This window comes from Pseudorca crassidens, chromosome 15 (genome assembly GCF_039906515.1).
Source record: "Pseudorca crassidens isolate mPseCra1 chromosome 15, mPseCra1.hap1, whole genome shotgun sequence".
Taxonomy (NCBI): domain Eukaryota; kingdom Metazoa; phylum Chordata; class Mammalia; order Artiodactyla; family Delphinidae; genus Pseudorca; species Pseudorca crassidens.
The window spans coordinates 44,785,686-44,805,471 of record NC_090310.1 but is presented as its reverse complement, the minus strand read 5'-3'; the positions used below and the strand labels follow the sequence as shown (position 1 = coordinate 44,805,471).

The 19,786-nt window shown below is 52.4% G+C and overlaps 1 protein-coding gene across 1 annotated transcript in view; it reads right to left on the bottom strand.

Annotated features, from left to right (window-relative positions):
* The window catches only part of PYGB (glycogen phosphorylase B), a 53,618-nt gene that overhangs the window by 12,149 nt on the left and 21,683 nt on the right, over window positions 1-19,786 (bottom strand). Inside the window, exons 3-13 of the mRNA XM_067707427.1 lie at window positions 12,554-12,632; window positions 10,276-10,379; window positions 7,291-7,422; window positions 5,757-5,868; window positions 5,382-5,464; window positions 4,407-4,550; window positions 3,795-3,887; window positions 2,690-2,836; window positions 1,852-2,015; window positions 1,042-1,156; window positions 34-135 (exon numbers count right to left, since the gene is read on the bottom strand). Coding sequence (XP_067563528.1) covers window positions 34-135; window positions 1,042-1,156; window positions 1,852-2,015; window positions 2,690-2,836; window positions 3,795-3,887; window positions 4,407-4,550; window positions 5,382-5,464; window positions 5,757-5,868; window positions 7,291-7,422; window positions 10,276-10,379; window positions 12,554-12,632 — 1,275 coding nt within the window. The remainder of the gene's footprint in view (window positions 1-33; window positions 136-1,041; window positions 1,157-1,851; window positions 2,016-2,689; window positions 2,837-3,794; window positions 3,888-4,406; window positions 4,551-5,381; window positions 5,465-5,756; window positions 5,869-7,290; window positions 7,423-10,275; window positions 10,380-12,553; window positions 12,633-19,786) is intronic.

The window sequence follows — 19,786 nt, the reverse complement described above, 5'->3', positions numbered from 1 at the left end:
TGAGCGGGGGGATGGGCCCCCCACCGGGCCTACCTGCTTGACCTGGGCCACGTCCCTGATGAGTGCCTCGTCACTGAGCAGCTGCAGCAGTTTCTTCAGTTGGCTCAGGTCCGTCAGGAAACCCTCCCCGATTCTCTGCCGAGTCATAAGGGAGACGCGGTTTCTGCACCTCTTCTGCCCCCCTCAGCCCCAGGCCCCCTCCTCTCCCACGACACCCCCTCCCAGGAAACACGGCACACCCGGCGCCAGTCAAGTCCCGACCACTGAAACGTGCCCTCAAATGCACGCGCCTCCCCCGGCTCCCCACAGGCCTGAAACCTGGGGGCCCGGCTCCGCCAACCCCCAAGGCCCACACCCGCCAGAACCGCAGATGGATGGAGGCCTTCCGGCCGCTCCCGCCCGGCCTGGGCACCCTACCCTGCCCCCGACACTGCAACACAGCGCTGTTTCCAAACAAACCCCAGCTTCAGTCTCCCTGTTTCTAATTTAGGACCGAGAGGAAAACTGGCCTCCAGACACCTGGGCCGTCTCCGTGGCCTTGCCCTGAACCGAGGCCGCACCAGTCAGGCTGCAGGTGGTCACGTCCCTGCAGCGCTGCTCCTGGTAACTGGGCAGGCAGACCTCAGCTCTGCCGTCCCTTCCAGAGAAGCCTCCTTGGCACACAGCCCGCCCCCCAGCACCCCCGCCGCACCCCCATGTCCAGCACGCAGCCTGGCCCCTGCGTGACTTGTCTCCTTCCTTGCTGAGCGCGTGAGCATGGGAACAAGTCAACAACGACGGCGTCCCCGGCTCACAAACCTCTTTGGGGGCAGCTGGGCCTAGCGCTTCCCCTCTGAACTCCTGCACAGGCCGCCAGGGCTGCTGGCCGACCGCCCGGCCCCCCACACCCAGGGCGACAGCGGGTCCCCACCGCCCGCACCCGTCCAGAAGCCATCGCTGTCCACGCGCTGAGGAGCGGGTCACCGCCCACACAGCCCCAGGCAGCTGCCGCTCGCTCTGCCTGCCCACAGCTCCGGGTGGGCTCAGAGGCGCTGGCCTCACCTCCACGATGATGTCCGCCAGCCCCGGGTTACATAGAAGCAGCCACCGTCGGGGCGTGATGCCATTCGTCTTATTCTGGAACTTCTCTGGCTCCAGCTCGTAAAAGTCCTTAAAGCTAAAAACACAGACAACGGGCAACTGTCACAAGCACTGTTTCAAACAAGGTGAGCGAGAGGCACAGGGCCCTCTGAAGGGAGCCCCCGGGGCGATCCAGAGCCCAGCCTTTCTGTTCCATCCCCCAAGGAGCCCAACTCCACGCCGGCATGTGGCTGGAGCCTGGCCACCTCTCAGTGGTTGTGACAGTGGAGAGTGGACAGACAGTGGGGATTAAACAGTACATCACACAAAGCCTCAGGCCAGCACCGAGGACCTGGAAGCCTCCACACGGACAGACCCATCCAGGGCTGCCGGGCGCCCACACGAGGCGCTCCACAGGTCTGCGGCGAGGATGGAAAGGAGGAATTCCAAGACCACATCCCACAAAGAGGGGGCAGAAGCAGGGAATCTGACCTAAGAATTCCTCCTTCCTCTCGGGGATGAGCCCCAGCCCATCACACCCTAACCTCCACCCTGGTGGGGCCCAGGACTCTTGTCCCCAGGCGGGGCGCGGAGGCCCACAGCCAGCGGCACGTGCTCCAGAAGGAGAGCCTCTGCCTGGATAGACGGAGAACGCAGACAACGGGAAGGGCTCCTGGTGACAAGAGGGCTCGGTCCCCCAGCGTCGTCCACCGAGTCAGAGCCTCACCCTCCCACCGCTGCGCTCTGGGCAGTTCACTCGCCCTGGCGCAGGCCAGCGCAGGCCCCACTCACACTGACTGCTTCACGATCTCCGAGTGGATCCTCGCCACGCCGTTGACAGCGTGGGACCCGATGACACACAGGTGGGCCATGTTGATGCGCTTGCAGTCCCCTTCCTCGATCACGGACATCCTCCGCAGGCGGTCCACATCCCCGGGGAACAGGGCGGCCACGTGCTGCCGAGACAGAGCAGTGAGCAGGAGGGCGGGGGCTGCTTTCCCCAAGAAAGGCCCAGGGCGGCTGCAGCCCAGCCTGACTGGGGCCCGGGCCAAGGTCTGCCTCAGCCTGGGGGCGGCGGCCCGGCCCGTGGGCTCGGAGGAGCTGAGGAGGTGCCGTGTGACGTACAGGAAGAGATGGGGATGCTGTCCCCGCTGGCCCAGGCAGGGTATAACAGCAGTCTACCAGAATGGCTACTCTTTCACCAAAAGATTAAAAAAATGAACTATAATCACACCTGAATTCTAAGTTCCCCTGTGCGTGTACCACTATCCTTTCTGTGGGTGACAGAGGAAAGACAAAGGTGATTTGTTTCCAAATCACCCAAATGCTGCAGTGATGTCGCGGGACAAAGGCCTCTGGCATTCCAGGAACAGACACTCACACCTGAACCTGCTCAGAAATGAGAAGAAGACTCCCCCCGACGCAGCAGTGGTCCAAGCGTGGGGACCAGGCAACAGCTCTGCCAAGTGACAGCCCCAGACCCCAAAGTCCTCTTCTCGAACGGCTATTCCCTTCAAGAAGTAAAGCACCTGTCCCGGGCCAGACGATCTGATGTGGAGGGCAGAGGAGGGCCCGTCAGAGCAGGGCAGCCCTCTCCCCTCCCGCATCCCCACAGGAAGGGCGTGCTCACATCCAGGTGCCTCTGGTTGATGGCGTAGACGATCTCCAGGTGCCGTGGCAGCAGCTTCTCAAACATGGACACAGGCCAGCGCTCCAAGGCCTCGGGCAGCACCGTGTGGTTGGTGTATGCACAGGTCTTCCTTGTGATTTCCCAGGCCTACAACATTCCAGAACACCCCAGTGTTTTATTCAGAAAAAAGCAGCTCGTGGCCAGATGCCAAGGTGAGGGGAACGTGTAGGGTCAGAGGCAGGTGTTCAGATGCCACCAGGAAGGGCCCCGCACGTCTCTGCTCTCCGGGGCCCAGAACTTCCTAAACCCACAGTGAGCCCTGCGCCCTTCACTGTCCTGACGCGCCCCACGTGCACCTCACATCCTGACCCAGAGCACACGCAGGAATGAGCACCTTGCCTGCTACCTGGGAGCCACTGCGACTTTCCTCTGTAAACCAGACAGAGCTCCAGGCAGCTTTGCTTTACTTCCACCAAACCGACTTCACACCCACAGTCCAGAGGAAACTGGTCAAGTGTCTGGCCCTGCCCTCCGCTGGCCAGGGGAGAACAGGGTCTGCCCAGCCCCACCCAGAAGTGCAGCCCCAAACCAGAAAGGGGCTCTGGTGCTAAAAAATGGGGTAAAAATGGTTTTATATGTTGATTTAAGTAAATGAGATCAACAAAACCCCACTAAAGAACCTAGGACCAAAATAAGTGAAGCAGGGAGAACGAGCCTATAAATTTGTGTGAACGACGTATTTCTTTAAACCGAACCCGTCTGGGTTTTTCGCCACGATTCTAAGATGAAAAAATATAGGTGAGAAGCTCTCAGAAGTGTCAGAATGCTTTTCTTGTCTTCCAGAACACCACCCTTCTCTGGCCCTTAAACTGCTGCGCCCACTCACTGTGCCCTGCCCTTGGGAGAAACCCCAGACCCGCTCCTGGAACGTCCTTCTCCCCACAGCCCCGTCTTCCCAGGACAACTTCCTTCTGTTCTCCCGGGGCCACCAGAGAGGCCTCCCTCTGTGGACCAGCTCAGTACTCACCCCTGCTGTCGGGAGAGGCGGGGAGGTCACCCCGTGCCAGGTGTTTGGGGACACTGTGCTCGGGCCCCCGGTGCTCACCTTGTCCCAGTCCACCTTCTCCACGTCCACCAGGATCCGCATGAGCTCAGGGATGGCCAAGGCCGGGTGGGTGTCATTCAGCTGGATGGCCACCTGCGTTTACACAGGGTGACCCCCTCAGTCCCTTGCCTGTGTGTGCAGAACCGGGGTCCTCGGCTGCCCGCCCCGAGGAGCCTGGTCATAGGGCTGGCAGCAGGAAGCGGATGGCACTGCACAGGCTCCAGGCCCAGCATGGAAAGCCGCGGAGGTGCAGGGAGCAGGTCAGGGTGGAGGACCCGCAGGCCAGCCCCGCAGCGCGCGTCCAGAGCCCTCCCCGCCTTGGAACGCTGCTCCTGCCTGACGGACACTGGCTGGTTGTGTTCAGATTACTGAACTGAGCCTGCAAACTGGCCGCTTTGCCCGACGGACCTTTCACAGCGTTCCCTGCTGCCTCGACGCCTCCTGAGGCCCAGGGCAGCCCTGGTCGAGGAGGAAGGCGGCCTGGTCCCCGGGCACGAGGAGGCCCAGGTTGGGGGGCGGCTTCCCGCCCAGCCCCCACTGCAGCTGGAAGGAGGAGGCCCAGCCCGGGAACAGCCCGTCTCCGGCACGGCGCTCAGCCCTCTACACACGCACCTTGTCTGGGAACGTCTCGAAGGAGGTCCTTACGGGGTCGCGGCAGCCGAACTTGGACGACTTGAAGCGCCGGATGATGTCTTGGAGGGTGGCGGCCACCACGAAGTATTCCTGCTTCAACCGCAGCTCCTTCCCCTCAAAGAACTGAGGACATGCCCGGCTCAGCCTCCGCTGCATGGGCCCTTGGGGCCCCCGAACCCAGGACAGGGCCCAGGCTGGGGTGCGGCCCAGGGGTGCAATGCCTCGATCCCCAGTGCTGGGGCCGAGGCCAGGAAAGCAACCTCCCAGGTGCCTCACATTCCAGGAGGCCTCATGCCTGAAGCATGAGCCTGTTCGGAATCTCTGGGGGGTGCTGGGGGAGGGCATTTTCTTATGAGCCTTTCAGCACAGGGCCCTTTGCTGCTACATGCATGTATTTCCCTGATAAAATAAGAAAAACACACAACCCACAAAGATGGGCAAATCCTAGGGGCTCGTTTGGTGGCAGTGGATCACGTGGCTGAGGCCCTGCCTCACAAGTGGGGACACCTGCTAAGAGCGTTCCAAACCATGACCACGTGGCGTCTCAAGGCGTCCCTGCAGAATAGGCACTGCTGGCCCCACGCGCCAACGCGCCAACCAACTCTTGGGGAGCTGGCACCAGGTGCTGAAGAGCAGAAACGGCTGGACGTGAGGTCTGAGGCCTCCGCGGCCCTGCACTCGGTGGCCGTGTGCTTATGGGGAGCGTAGGTGTGAGGCCAGGAACCTCCTAAGAGCTCCCCTGGGCAGAGGGCAAAGGAGGGGCTAACAGCACACAGGTGCTCCTGGACCCCGTCAGGGATGCCGTGCCGCCCTCACTCTGAGGAGGTCACTCTCGTGGCCTCACCTGACAAGCCTGAGGCCAGCACAGGGGCCCTTCTGGAGCCCAGCCCTGCAGGGGTGCTTCCTGCACTGGAGGAACGGCGCGGACGAGGACCACCTGCAGCAGCTACTCACGTTGTCGTTGGGATACAGGACTCTGGAGATGTTCTCGGCCAGGTTCCGGTCCAGGACCGCCTCGATGTAGCCGCCCACGTTGACTGAGGGCAGAGAGCGGAGTCAGGACCCGCGTGCCTGCCGAGGCCCTCATGTGCCCTGATCGGTCTGAGGACAGCGTTTCCGAGCAGAAGGCGTCCCACAGCTGCTACGCCGACCGGCCCACACCCCGCCCCAGACCCCTGGCTCTTTCCGGACGGCGCGGGGTCCCTGGGAAGTCCAGGGCTCACAGGGAAACTGCCCTCAGCCCTCCCGCAGTGGGGAGCCTCGTGGGCTGTGGGTGCAGACGGGGTCGGTCTGGGATCAGCCACCGGATGGGGACAGGAGGGGACGCACAGTCATGGAGCTTGAAGTCATTGGGCGCCTTGGCGGACCACAGTCTCATGGTGTTGACGGTGTCGTTCTTGTAGCCCGGCACCGGGGTGTCGTACGGCATGGCCAGCACCACCTGCCGAGGGAAGACACGGTCCCCAGGCCTGGGCCACCTCCCCCCACGGGCTGGGGCAGCTCGGCCTCGCAGGAAGCGGCCCACCGGCCCACCCTCCTCTGGCTTCGCTCCTTCCTCCTCAAACACACCCAACCTGCCCCGTGTCCCTGGCACCTGCAGCCCTGGCTCGCACATGTCCTGAGCCGGGAGCACCCGAGGCCGCCTCCGGTGGGCCCTGACCACACGCCAGGCCCTCTCTACCTTTACTTTCGACACCAGAGTCGACTGTCACCTGGCTCCTCGGTAGCCCCTCCTCCCGTGTCCTTGGCCTCCCCCTCCACACCTGCCCTCTTCTCACTCAACTCTGCGTGGGCGATTTCGGGACTCACCTAACCTCTCCCCACAGACAGCTGCTATTTCAGACCATCTCCCACGTCTGCGGCGAGGCTCCTCCTGTCACCTTGACCTCGAACTTCAGCAAAACCAAAGCAGCCTGCACACTCCCTCCCGACAGAAAACACCGGACCTGCCCTCCACCCCCATCCCAAGCCCCATCTGTCCAGAAGCACCAGCTCTGCTCTGGCCAAGCCTCAGGTCACTTCCACCACAGACCCTCCCACGGGCTTCTCACACTCAGGCCTGCTTCCGGGGGTGCTTCGTGTGCGGCCTCAGAAGCTGAAGGCAGCTCCAATGGCCACAAAGGACTATGGGGCAGGGCCCCGGGTTAAAGCCCCAGTATCACCCTTCCCTTCCCGTCTCCCCGCAGCCCTGCTCCCCAGCCCTGCCTGGCCTTGACAAGCCCTGCAAAGCACCTGCAACCTGCTCCTTCCCTCTCCACGGCCAGTCCCCCAGGGGAAGGCCCTCACTGCAGGGCGCCTGGGGTGCCGAGTGGCCTCCAGGCCTTTCATTCATCTACAAGCACACGCACCTAGAAAACCAGACCCCCTTCTCTGCTTTTCCAAATTAAATCCAACTTATTCTGGCATCGTAGGCCGCCAGCCTGCCCTGGCTCCATGAGCCCCAGTTAAGACTTGAGTCTGCATGACTCACTTGACCCGTGACTCACGGGCTTGCCCTGTTTATGCTCTACTGCCCACACTGCTGCGGTGGCGTCTTTCTTACGTATTGCGACCACCACCCATCCCCACCCCCAGAAGCTCTCCTCCGCCTCCGCGGTCTCTGAGCCCGGGCTGGACTCCGCGTGTGCACCCGCCGGTACGGCACCGCGTTCCGCCAAGCACTCGGTGCTCCTGCCCTGGCCCCCCAGGGCCCAGCTGGGGGCCGAGGGTGCCGTGCTCCCGTTAAACTACAGAGTGTGGCTCCACAGCTGGTGTCTGGACAGTCCCGACCGAGCGTGCGGAGGTGGGTCCCACAGGGAAGCCCCAAGGGGAGCCGAGGGTCCCCGTGCTCAGCCCCCCACCCACCAAGAAGCGCCCGTGGTACCTGTGTGTCCAGCCAGCACACGCCCTCGGGGCTGTGCTCCACTCGCCCGTAGAAGTGCACGGGCAGCATGTACTCCGGCCGCGCCTTCTCCCAGGGGTTCCCGTAGCGCAGCCAGTCATCCGCCTCCTCCACCTGGAAGGGCGGCAGGTGAGGGCGGGGGAGATGGTCCCGGGCACTGGCAGACCCTGCCCTCCGCCCGCAATGACCACACCATCCAGACGATGCTGCCCGGCACGGAAACAAAACTGCGGCCTATTTACAGCGCAAAGGTTTCCAATTCTGGTCAAGGCTCTGTTTAAAAATGAACACTTTGGACTGTTAAAGAAAAAACTCATATAAAATTAGAAGAATAAATCAAAGTAAAAAGACGTTAAGAATTGCTTGAATTCAGCAGTAAAAGGAAGAAGTCCTGGGGCACATCAACGAACCTCGAGACGTTACGCAGAGTCCACACACAGCATGACTCCATCCACGTGACGTCACCTGACCAGGACGGCCAAGTCACAGACAGAAGGATGGCCCTGTCTACACCACACGTCCAGGACGGCCAAGTCACAGAGAGAAGGATGGCCCTGTCTACACCACACGTCCAGGAAGGCCAAGTCACAGAGACAGAAGGATGGCCCTGTCTACACCACACGTCCAGGAAGGCCAAGTCACAGACAGAAGGATGGCCCTGTCTACACCACACGTCCAGGACGGCCAAGTCACAGACAGAAGGATGGCCCTGTCTACACCACACGTCCAGGACGGCCAAGTCACAGACAGAAGGAAGTCAAGTCCCCAGAAGGAGCATCTGGGTCATGCTTTTAGGACAGTGACGTGGCTGAGGTTACTGCTTCACTGTGCCCATCTCCACAGAACTCCCCGCAGGACTGTTCTGCCTGGTGCAGGCAGATACTCATCACAGGATGGGTCCTGCCTCTGACCTCCTGTACGTTAGTGAGATTCCAACATCAGAGCCTGGCTGTCTCCACAGAGCAGTTCAATGAGCTGTCTGCAGAAGCAGCATCTTCCCAAGTGCATGAGGCAAGGGGGTCTCCCTTCTGGAGCCCCTTCTCTGATAGGAAGGCTGGTCTGTGGCCCCCGTTGGCCACCAATGCTGCTTTGTGACCACTGCCCACATTTACTTGTGCTACAGCTAAACTCCGCTGAAAGCATTCTGACTGAGCAGCTCCCTTGACAGAAGCGTGGGAGTTGGCAAGTTTACCACCGGCCTATCAACCTAGGACTGTCTTTAAATTGTTACACATGATGGCAAGAGGCACAGGAACAGGGAACCAGAAGGAAGAAGTGTCTGTGGTCAAACAGACAGAGACAGAAACCACCACCAAAACCTTCCTCCTTACGACCGTAACACCCACCAGCCAGGGAGGAGCCTCAGAGTCTCTGTCTTACAAACACACACATCGCCTCGACTACGAAAGAGCTAGAATGGGCCACAGACCACACATGTACAAAGGCTGGCTCACATCTGACAGAAACACTCACATAAATAACTGTGACTAGGAAATTCCCTGGAGGTCCAGTGGTTAAGACTCCGCATTGCCAATGCAGGGGTTGCAGGTTCGATCCCTGCTTGGGGAACTAAGATCCCATATACAGCGAGGTGTGGCCAAAAAATAAAAAAAGAAAAAGAAAAAGAAAAAAAAAGAACAAAAAGAACTGTGACTAAAATCACCCAGAAGGTGGCAGGAGGAAAAGTGCATTTCTCCTTTCAAGGTCACAGGGAGTATTTCTATAAATTAACCAATGGCTACAAATCTGTTTTGTTTCCTTTTCCTTTTGGCCATAATTTTCTTGGCTAACGTTTTATTATGAGCGTTTTCAAACACATAGAAATGCCAAGGAATTGACAGTGAACTGCACACCCTCCACCTAGGCTCTGTCACTGCTTCCATCTTGCTATACTTGATAACCACGTCTCCTTCCATCCATCCATTACTTTTCTGATGCATTTCAAAGTGAGCAGTTCATCCCAGACATCTGTCCACTCTTCCCCTGAACACTTCAGCAGGCATGTCATTAAGGACAGTCCATCACAGTGCTTATTTTTTAGGTTAACAGACGCACAGTGAAATGCATAAATCTTAAGGCCAACATTGGTGAGTTCCGACAATTGCACACACCTGTGTGACCCAAACCCCATCAAGACAGAGGACACTTCCATCACCCCGATCATTAGCTTCTTCGTTCAGACTGTACGACTTTCCTGTTACCAGCTTTTTGATCCTAACTCCAGCCCTGCTTTATCTGTGACTTTTAGACCCCAAATTATTTAAACTATTCTCCACCCAAGTGGAAGAGTGCTGCCTTCCTTTCTGAAATGCCGAAGTGAGGGGAAACGCCCACCTCACCTAAGAGAAGGAAGGTGGGACTGCGTTTTGAGTCTCCCCGTTTACCAGCAGGGTCTTGACCGTGTTACTTCTCTGCCTGACGCTTTAGAATTGAGGCTCATTCTTCCTAAGAGCCACACTGCTTTGCAGAGTCCAGCCCCTAACCCCACAGGACGCCACCACCTCGCTGGTGTCAGCGAGGGCAGGTGGGAGCAAAGCCTGCAATAGCTGTTCTCCTAGCGACTCCAGGCCAATCCTCCTCTGCGGTGGGGTTGGGCTGGGGGGTGCCTTTGCTCTGTGAGAGACGACAGAAAACACCACCAGCTGGTGGCGTCCTCAACCCACAGTGTCTCCTGTGAGGCCCAGCTGGGCTCTGGCCCCAGCCCACCAGACGTCCTGTCGCCACACAGAAGCCGTGTGCAATGAGCACATGTGGGCGACGGGCACTGCCGGCCGTGGGGACGATGTGGAAAGCACGGAGTGCCCAGAACTCCCAGCACTGCCCACCTGCCCCCCTCTGCCCTGCCGAGGACCGGCACGCAGCCTCTCCAGGAGGAGCAGAAAGTCCAAACACAGAACTGACGGTGCCTGGCTATTTTCTCATGCGCACGAGAGCCGCAAGTGAGCAAAGGAAGGAAATCGCACCCACCTGCCAGCCATTGACGATCTTCTGGTTGAAAATCCCAAACTCATAGCGGATTCCATAGCCGTACGCCGCCAGGCCCAAGGTGGCCATCGAGTCAAGGAAGCAGGCTGAAAGTCCAAACACAAAGAACTTCTTGGGATCGAAGACGATCAGTAGACCCAAGGCCTCTGGAGCCAAGGCCCAGACGCCAAGTCAAGTAGGCGCCGGAGGGCCGGCCCCCAGGGCATCAGGCAGTGGCCCAGTGGTGACCGGTCACCTTCAGGTCTCATGAAAAGGAAAATGGAACCCCACTCTGATGCCCTTCGGCCTGAGAGCCCGGGGCCAGAACAAGACAACATCAACACGGGGGCTACCTGGGGGTGTGGGAAGAGGGACGAATCCCACGGAGGACACTGCCAAACTCAGCTCATCTCAACACACTGTCCCCTCCTGCCAACGTTCTCCTAGGGACCCTCACTCAGGCTGCAGGCCCCACCCTCACACGTTCTACTTGAAATCCAAGCAACATTACAAAACATCTGCCCACATACTGGTAAAGAGGGCACAGAAGTGGGGCCTGCAAATGTACATTTCAGCACCCACAGCACCAAATACCCAGGTGCCAAAGTGCCACCAGGGCCCCCGGAAGGGGCCGCCAAATGGAGCCCTTGCTCCGATCAAAACGTCTTGAAAGCAAACCACCATGATTTGATTAAAGATTCAGAAGGCAGCCTCATTAAACTTGTGGATTAAAAAGAACACAAAATTTTAACGACGAAACACCACCACATAAGACACATGCCAATTTACCAAACATGCACAGACCTGGGGGTGTCAGGCCCTCTGCTGAGGAGCAACAAGAAGACCCACAAACTAAGGCCTGGGCTCTCGCTCTGAGGAAATCATTCTCGCGGGAGGGACGCCGCACACGAGCTACCGCAGGCTGGGGGTGTCCCGGGTCTGCACGGCGAGGGGAGCCGTGGAAGCAGAGGGGCCCAGACGAGTCCAGGGGGAAGGCCGGTGGCGCCGCCCCGTGGCAGGAAAGGTGCCTGGAGTGGACACGAAGCAGCCTGATGCGGCCTGAGGACCCGTGGGGGCGGGAACGGCACACGAGCTGACACGCCGGCCTCAGGGCGGGCGGCCTGGAGCTTCGCTAGACCTTGGGTTTTTACTTCAGTTTTTACTGACTGAGCAAGGACTAAGTGGGGAGATGACCACGCTGAACGGAATGCCGTCAGGGCGAAGGGGACCGAAGCCCGAGGGGCTGCCCTCTGCCTGCCGGCCTGGACGCTGTAACGCCGTCTGCAGCGGGAAGCGACGGCTTAGCGTGGTGCGTGTGACCTCACCTTCGCAGGCCACACAGAGCCCACACCCGCCAGTGGGGCACACACGGCCTTTCCCCTGGAGGCGGGGCACGCCTGGCCGAGGGTTAACCTAGAGCCGGGTGCTGCTGTGTTGGACAGAAACATACGCTGCGCTTATAATTTCTGAAGAATTTAACTTAAATTCTGAAAACATAAACACATACACACAACTCACCCACATAAATTTTAGGGCATTTGTTCCCTTTACAAAATGACAGCTCTCAAAAGGGGCAGTAATGCAAAGTGTATCACTTTAGGGCCCCGTACACACAAGGGCAGCACAGAACTTGATCATCTCTGCTCCAGAAGCACTGTGCCCAAAAGCCTTGAAGGACACAGTGACATCAAATCTCACTGTGACTGCTGTTTCCATTTCCAAGTTCTTAACCCAGCTCCTTCCCCCTCATAAAGGCTGGCGAAAATAATTAAAACAGAAAAAAACCCCACAAACTTCAAACTGGGTATATTCTCAAATAGGGTGGCCCAAAGGAGCAGTAGCTCCCAGAGAAACAGCTCTGCTATTTTAGAGCAATCTGTTTACTGCAGTAAAGCAGGAACAGTTGCTTTACGCTGGGCTACATTCATAAATCGTGCGTGTGTGTTTCTAGCCCTCTGTCTTTCTCCCAGTTACTGGCTGTGGAGGTGGTTGGTATATTGCAAACCCCTCCTGGCACCAGTTCCCCAATACTGGCAAGCCTGGTCACCTTAATTATGAAGCGCCCTTTGTGTGAAAGAGAATATATAATTTGCATTTTTTTCCCCTACTGGTGGCAAAGATTTTGACCCAGAGGACACACTGTCCCATCCACTCTGAGGGACCAATCTATCCCCACGGACCAGTGCTGGGAGCATGGCTGATCTTGGCCTTGCCACGTGCTGCTCTCTGACCAAGGCACCGTGTCAGGAAAGGTCTGTCCTGGACAGGAGCCTGGGGTTACCTGCCAGCCTCCCCAAGCCTCCGTTCCCCAGGCCGGCATCCTCTTCTATTTCCTCCAGTTCTTCCAAGTCTAGCCCCAGCTGTGAATAAAAACAGAGGTAACATTTTAATATTACTTAATATTTTCCCTCAGCGATAGGTAGAAAGATATTTAAATCTTATGAGCTTATATCAATCAAAGGTTAGAGTCTGCCTTCTTTTAGACTTGCAAATCCAACATTAAAATCTGGTGTTAGGATGCGGAGAAAGGGGACCCTCCTCCACTGTTGGTGGGAATGTAAATTGGTGCAGCCACTGTGGAAAACAGTCTGGAGGTTCTTCAAAAAACTAAATATAGAGTCACCATATGATCCAGCAATCCCACTCCTGGGCATATATCTGAAAAAAACTCTAATTGGAAAAGACACATGCATTCCAATGTTCATTTCAACACTATTCACAACAGTCAAGACATGGAAGCAACCTAAATGTCCATCAACAGATGAAGAAGATGTGGTATATAATCTACTATGGAATATTACTCAGCCATAAAAAAGAATGAAATAATGCCATTTGCAGCAACATGGATGGACCCAGAGATTATCATACTAAGTGAAGTAAGCCAGACAGAGAAAGACAACTATTATATGATATCACTTATACATGGAATCTAAAAAATAGTACAAATGAACATATTTATAAAACAGGAACAGACTCACAGAAATAGAAAACAAACTTATGGTTATCAAAGGGGAAAGTGGGGAGGGATAAATTAGGAGTATGGGATTAACAGATGCACGCTACCATATATAAAATAAACAACAAGGATTTACTGTGTAGCACAGGGAACTATATTCAATATCTTGTATTAACCTATAATGGAAAATAATTGAAAAAAAATAAAACTGAGTCACTTTGCTGTACACCTGAAACTAACACATTATAAACCAAGTATACTTCAATTTTTAAAAAATCTGGTGTATAATCAATGCATGAAAATGAAAGCTTCCAGGTATTTCAAAAGCTGCCGAATGACTTAAGAATTAACAGTCAAAATGAGACGTGGTTTAATAGCCAGAGATACTGACTGCCGCGTTATTAACCTACTTATAGTGGACAGATTATAACACGTATCCTAAAAAGAAGCCAATGCTTTTAGTAACTCTCTACTTTCCCACAGTCTAATGATATTTACATGACATCTTTTTTTTTTTTTTTTGCAGTACGCGGGCGTCTCACTGTTGTGGCCTCTCCCGTTGAGGAGCACAGGCTCCAGACGCGCAGGCTCAGCGGCCATGGCTCACGGGCCCAGCTGCTCCGCGGCATTTGGGATCTTCCCAGACCTGGGCACGAACCCGTGTCCCCTGCATCGGCAGGCAGACTCTCAACCACTGCGCCACTGGGGAGGCCCTACATGACATCTTTTAAAGCCAAAACCTAAAAGCACTTTTCCTATCTATTTCAACTGCATTCAAACAATCTTGTGAAACAGATATGGTACGTTAAACATGAGAGAAAGCACCTGATTTAAAACCATTCAAAAATGCAGATCTTGGGGCTTCCCTGGTGGCGCAGTGATTAAGAATCCGTCTGCCAACACAGGGGACACAGGTTCGAGCCCTGGTCTGGGAAGATCCCACATGCTACGGAGCAACTAAGCCCGTGCGCCACAACTACGGAGCCTGCGTGTCACAACTACTGAAGCCTGCACGCCTAGAGCCCATGTTCTGCAACAAGAGAAGCCACTGCAATGAGTAGCCCAAGCACCGCAATGAAGAGTAGCCCCCGCTCAGCACAACGAGAGAACGCCAGCGCAGCAATGAAGACCCACCGCAGCCAAAAATAAATAAACAAACAAATAAATAAAAGAATGCAGATCTTAAGGCTCTCAATTAGGATAATTGAGATAAAGCCATTAATCTGGCTTTAGTGTATTAAACTTGACAAATTGCTTATTAATTACTTTTTTTTTTTTTTTTTTTGGCTATGCCACATGGCTTGTGGGATCTTAGTTCCCCGAACAGTGACTGAACCCTCACCCTCCACAATGAAAGCACAGAGTCCTAACTGGACCGCCAGGGAATTCCCTCATTAATTACCCTGATCAGTGGTTTCTAAACTTTTTGATTTCAGGAAGACCTAAAGAGTTACTGTTTATTGAGATTATATCTATCAGTATTTATCAAATTAGAAATTAAAATGGAGAAATTTTTTGAAGTATAATTTTTTGAAGTAATGGAAAATAACATTTTTAAAAACAACCAAAAAAAATAATGAAAAGGGTGGCAGTGTTCTACATTTTTATATATCTCTTTAATGGCATTCAATCTGTTAAGATATCACACACAGAGAGCCCCTGGAAAGCCTACTGTACATAGACTCGTGCGAATAAGAATAAATAGTTCTGACTCAGAGGACCCCTTGGAAAGGTCTCAGGGACCCCGGGGGTCTCCAGACCACACTTTGAGGATCTGACAAACTGCAAAGGGTGGAAGCTAAGTTGTGAGAAAATTAAAAACATTAGTCATAAAGAAATGATTTAGTATCTATTAAATCAAGTGGTGTTAACACATAACAACAATCTGATTAAGATTTCAAAACACTGACTTCCAAATTTCCAATTTGAAATTTCAAAATACTGACTCCTACAGCAATTTCAAAGAGTGTGCTCCACCAAAATATGTTGGGTGTGTGGGGGTTATAGGATGTACCTAATAACACGTTACCAGCTCAACATTAAGAAACGTGTTTAACTGCCACATTTTCCAAACCTGACGCTGGAACCTCTTACTCCTGACATGTCTCTTAGCTCAGAGACCAGACACTCAAGGAGGACAGGCCCAGGGTGCATGTGGGCAAGATGTTTTGTTCCTTTACGTTTTTACCTGGAATGCTGTAGGCACAACTCAGCCTAGGAAGGCAAATTTTGCCTTGACTTTGAGAGCATTCAGAAGAGGCACAGAAGTAGCTAATTGACACAAAGTCTGAAACCTTCCTGGGACTTCCCTGGTGGCGCAGTGGTGAAGAGTCTGCACTCCCAATGCAGGGGTCCCGGGTTAGATCCCTGGTCAGGGAACTAGACCACACATGCATGCTGTAACTAAGGGTTTGCATGTCACAACTAAGAGTTTGCATGCCACAACTAAGGAGCCTGCCAGCCACAATTAAGACCCGGCGCAACCAAATAAATAAATAAATAATAATAAAGGAAAAAAAAAAAACCTTCCTAAAGTGGGCTTCAGAACCAAAGACGGAAACTGAGCACAACAGAGCTCTCTTAACAACCTGACTTTTTCTTATTGAGTCATAACCCACAGACCACAAAAGCGAACAAGTTGATGGTTTTTAGCATATTCACAAAGCTGTACAACTATCACCACTATCCAGTTTTAGAACTTCATCCCCCCAGAAAGAAACTCCCTACTCAGTAGCAGTCACTCCCTATTTCCCCCTCCCTCATTTTTCTACTTTTTGTTTGTATAAACTTGCCTGTTCTGGACATTTCTTGTAAATGGAGACATACAATATGCGGCCTTTTGTATCTGGCTCCTTACAATTAGAATACTATTGTCCGGGTTTATCCATGTTGTAGCCTGTGTCAGTACTTTTATCACAGTGTAGCAGTCCGCTGTATGGCCATGCCACATTGAAAGACACCTGGTTGTATTCACCTTTTGGCTATTATGAATAATGCTGCTATGAACATTCATGTACAATTTTTTGTATAGATGTATGCTTTCTTTTTTTGTTTGTTTTTTTTTTTTGCGGTACGCGGGCCTCTTACTGTCGTGGCCTCTCCCATTGTGGAGCACAGGCTCCGGACATGCAGGCTCAGCGGCCATGGCTCACGGGCCCAGCCACTCCGCGGCACGTGGGATCCTCCCGGACCGGGGCACGAACCCACGTCCCCTGCATCAGCAGACTCTCAACCACTGCGCCACCAGGGAAGCCCTCTTTTTTTTTAATTTTAATTTATTTGTGTATAGTTGATTTACAATGTTGTGTTAGTTTCAGTTATACAGCAAACTGATTCAGTTATACATATATTCACTCTTTTTTAGATTCTTTCCTCATATAGGTTATCACAGAATATTAAGTAGAGTTCCCTGTGCTATACAGTAGGTCGTGGTTGGTTATCTATCTTATGTACAGTAGTGTGTGTATGTTCATCCCAAACTCCTGATTTATCCCTCCCCCCCCACTAGAAGTATGTTTTCATTTTTCTCAATATAACCCTTGGAGCGGAATTGCTGGGTTACGCGGTAATTCTATGCTTAACCTTTTGAGTAGTTGCCAGACTATTTTCCAAAGTGGCTCCACCATTTTACTTTCCTACCAGATGTGATGATGAGTTGCTGCCTCGGCATTTTACAGTATGACAGCCCTGCTCACATTCAGAGTCTGGACATTTAGATAAGGACTCAAGCTGAGGATTGCCAACCCACGTTCCCACTTTGCTTTTCCCAGTAAAAAATAACCTTTTAAAATAACCACTTAGAATTGGGCCTGAAACCACCTTGTAAGTACTAAGTGCTTACTGCCCTGCTCTCTATCTCCTGCTTGCTGGCAACCTGTGACAGAGGACTGCTCTTCCCCCCAACCCCCATTTCTGTAAGCAACCAGTCTTGTGACTTTACCTACTGCGTGTGGGTGTATTGCAACTGCACCTTCAATCAAAGTGATCCCAGGGTGTGTCTTTCCCCAAAGTGGGAGCATGGATGCCGACCCCACGTGGGTGGCTTGTGCCTCCTCTTTCAGCTGGCATAATTTGCATATTCTTAATTTAATACACTAGCTTCTCAACATAGCAGCATATGAGGGTTCCAGTTTCTCCATATCCTCACCAACACTTGTTCTCTGTCTTTATGATTACAGCCATTCTAGTCGGTGTGAAGTAGTATTTCACTGTGGTTTTGATTTGCATGTCCCTGATGATTAATGACGCTGAGCAACTTTTGTGTCTGTCGTTCTGTTATTTGGATGTAAGAGTTCTTAATACATTCTGGATACTAGACCCTTATCAGATTTATAATTTACAAATATTTTCTCCCATTTTGTAGATTATCTTTTTTTTTTTTTTCCAATACGCGGGCTTCTCACTGTTGTGGCCTCTTCCGTTGCGGAGCACAGGCTCCGGAGGCGCAGGCTCAGCGGCCATGGCTCACGGGCCCAGCTGCTCCGCGGCATGTGGGATCTTCCCGGACCGGGGCACAAACCCGTGTTCCCTGCATTGGCAGGCGGACTCTCAACCACTGCGCCACCAGGGAAGCCCTGTACATTGTCTTTTAACTTTCTTCATTATGCCCTTTGATGTCCTTTGTCCAATTTACCTATTTTTTTCTTTTGCTGCTTGTACTTTTGGTGTCATTTCTAAGAACCCATTGCCAAATCATGAAGATGTACTTGTATATATTTTTCTAAGAATTTTATATTTTTAGCTCTTACACTTAAGTCTCTGATCCACTTTGAGTTAATTTTATATGTAGTGTGAGGTAGGGATCCAACTTCATTCATTTGCAAGGAGATGTCTAAGCATCTTAGCACCGTTTATTTATTCTTTCTCTATTGAATTGTTTTGGTACACTTTTCCTTTAAAAAAAAAAAATCAGTTGACCATATATGACACCAAAACCACAGGCAACGGGGACTTCCCTGGCGGTCCAGTGGTTAAGACTCCGCACTTCCAATGCAGGGTGTGTGGGTTCAATCCCTAGTCGGGGAACTAAGATCCCACATGCCGCACGGTGCGGCCAAAAAAAATAAATAAAAAATAATAATAATGCAAAAATTTTTATTAAAAAAAAAAGCACAGGCAACAAAATAAAACTGGACTTCATGAAAATTAAAACCTTTTGTGCATCAAAAGACATTATCGCAACTTCCCTGGTGTTCCAGTGGTTAAGACTCCGCGCTCCTAATGCAGGGGCCCCACGTTCAACCCCTGGTCAGGGAACTAGGTCCCGCATGCCTTAACTAAAGATCTCGCATGCTGTAACGAAGATCCTGCACGTGGCAACAATGATCCCGCATGCCGCATCTAAGGCCCAGCACAGCCAAATAAATAAATAATTTTTAAAAAACCTACTATCTTAACCATTTTTAAAATTAATTAATTTATTTATTTTGGCTGTGCCGGGTCTTAGTTGTGGCATGAGGGATCTTCATTGTGGCATGAGGGATCTTTAGTTCCAGCATGCGGGATCTTTTTAGTTGCAGCACGCAGACTCTTAGTTGCATCATGCATGAAGAATTTAGTTCCCCGACCAGGGATAGAACCCAGGCCCCCTGCATTGGGAGCGCAGAGTCTTACCCACTGGACCACCAGGGAAGTCCCTAAATAAATATTAAATAATTTTTTTTAAAAAGACATTATCAACAAGAGTGAAAAGGCAACCCACAGAATCAGAGAACATATCTGCACAAACTACATATCTGATAAGGGATTAATATACAGAATAGATAGAGAACTCCTAAAACTCAACAATAAAAACACCAAGCAACCCAGTTCAATAATGGACAAAGTACTTGAATAGACATTTCTCCAAAAGAAGACATACAGATGGCCAATAAGCACGTGAAAAGACACTCAACATCACTAATCTTTAAGGAAATGTTAATTAAAATCACAATGAGATATCACCTCACACCCATTAGAATGGCTACTATTAAAAAAAAAAGAAATAAATAAAATGGTAAGTGTTTGTGAGGATGTGGAGAAACTGGAATCTTTTACACTGTTAGTGAGAATATAAAGGGGTGCAGCTGCTCTGGAAGACAGTATGGTGATCCCTCAAAAAGCGAAACAGAATCACCTTATGACCCAGCAATCCCACTTCTATATATACACACAGAAGAACTGAAAGCAGGGCTTTGAAGAGGTATTTGTATACTCGTGCTTAACAGCATTATTCACAGTAGCTAAAAGGTTGAAGCAATCCAAATGTCCAAGGACAGATGAATGGATAAACAAAATGTGGTATATACATACAGCGGACTATTATTCATCCAGCCTGAAAAAGATTCTGACATATGCTACAACACAGATGAGCCCTGGAGATATTAAGCCAGTCACAGAACGACAAATATTGTATGTTTTCACTTATGTGAGGTACCCAGAGTACCAAATTCAGAGACAGAAAGTAGGATGGTGGTGGTCAAGGGCTGGGAGAAGGGGAGAATGGGGAGGTAGTATATAATGGATATAGAGTCTCAGTTTTACAAGATGAAAGAGTTCTGGAGATGGACGGTAGTGACG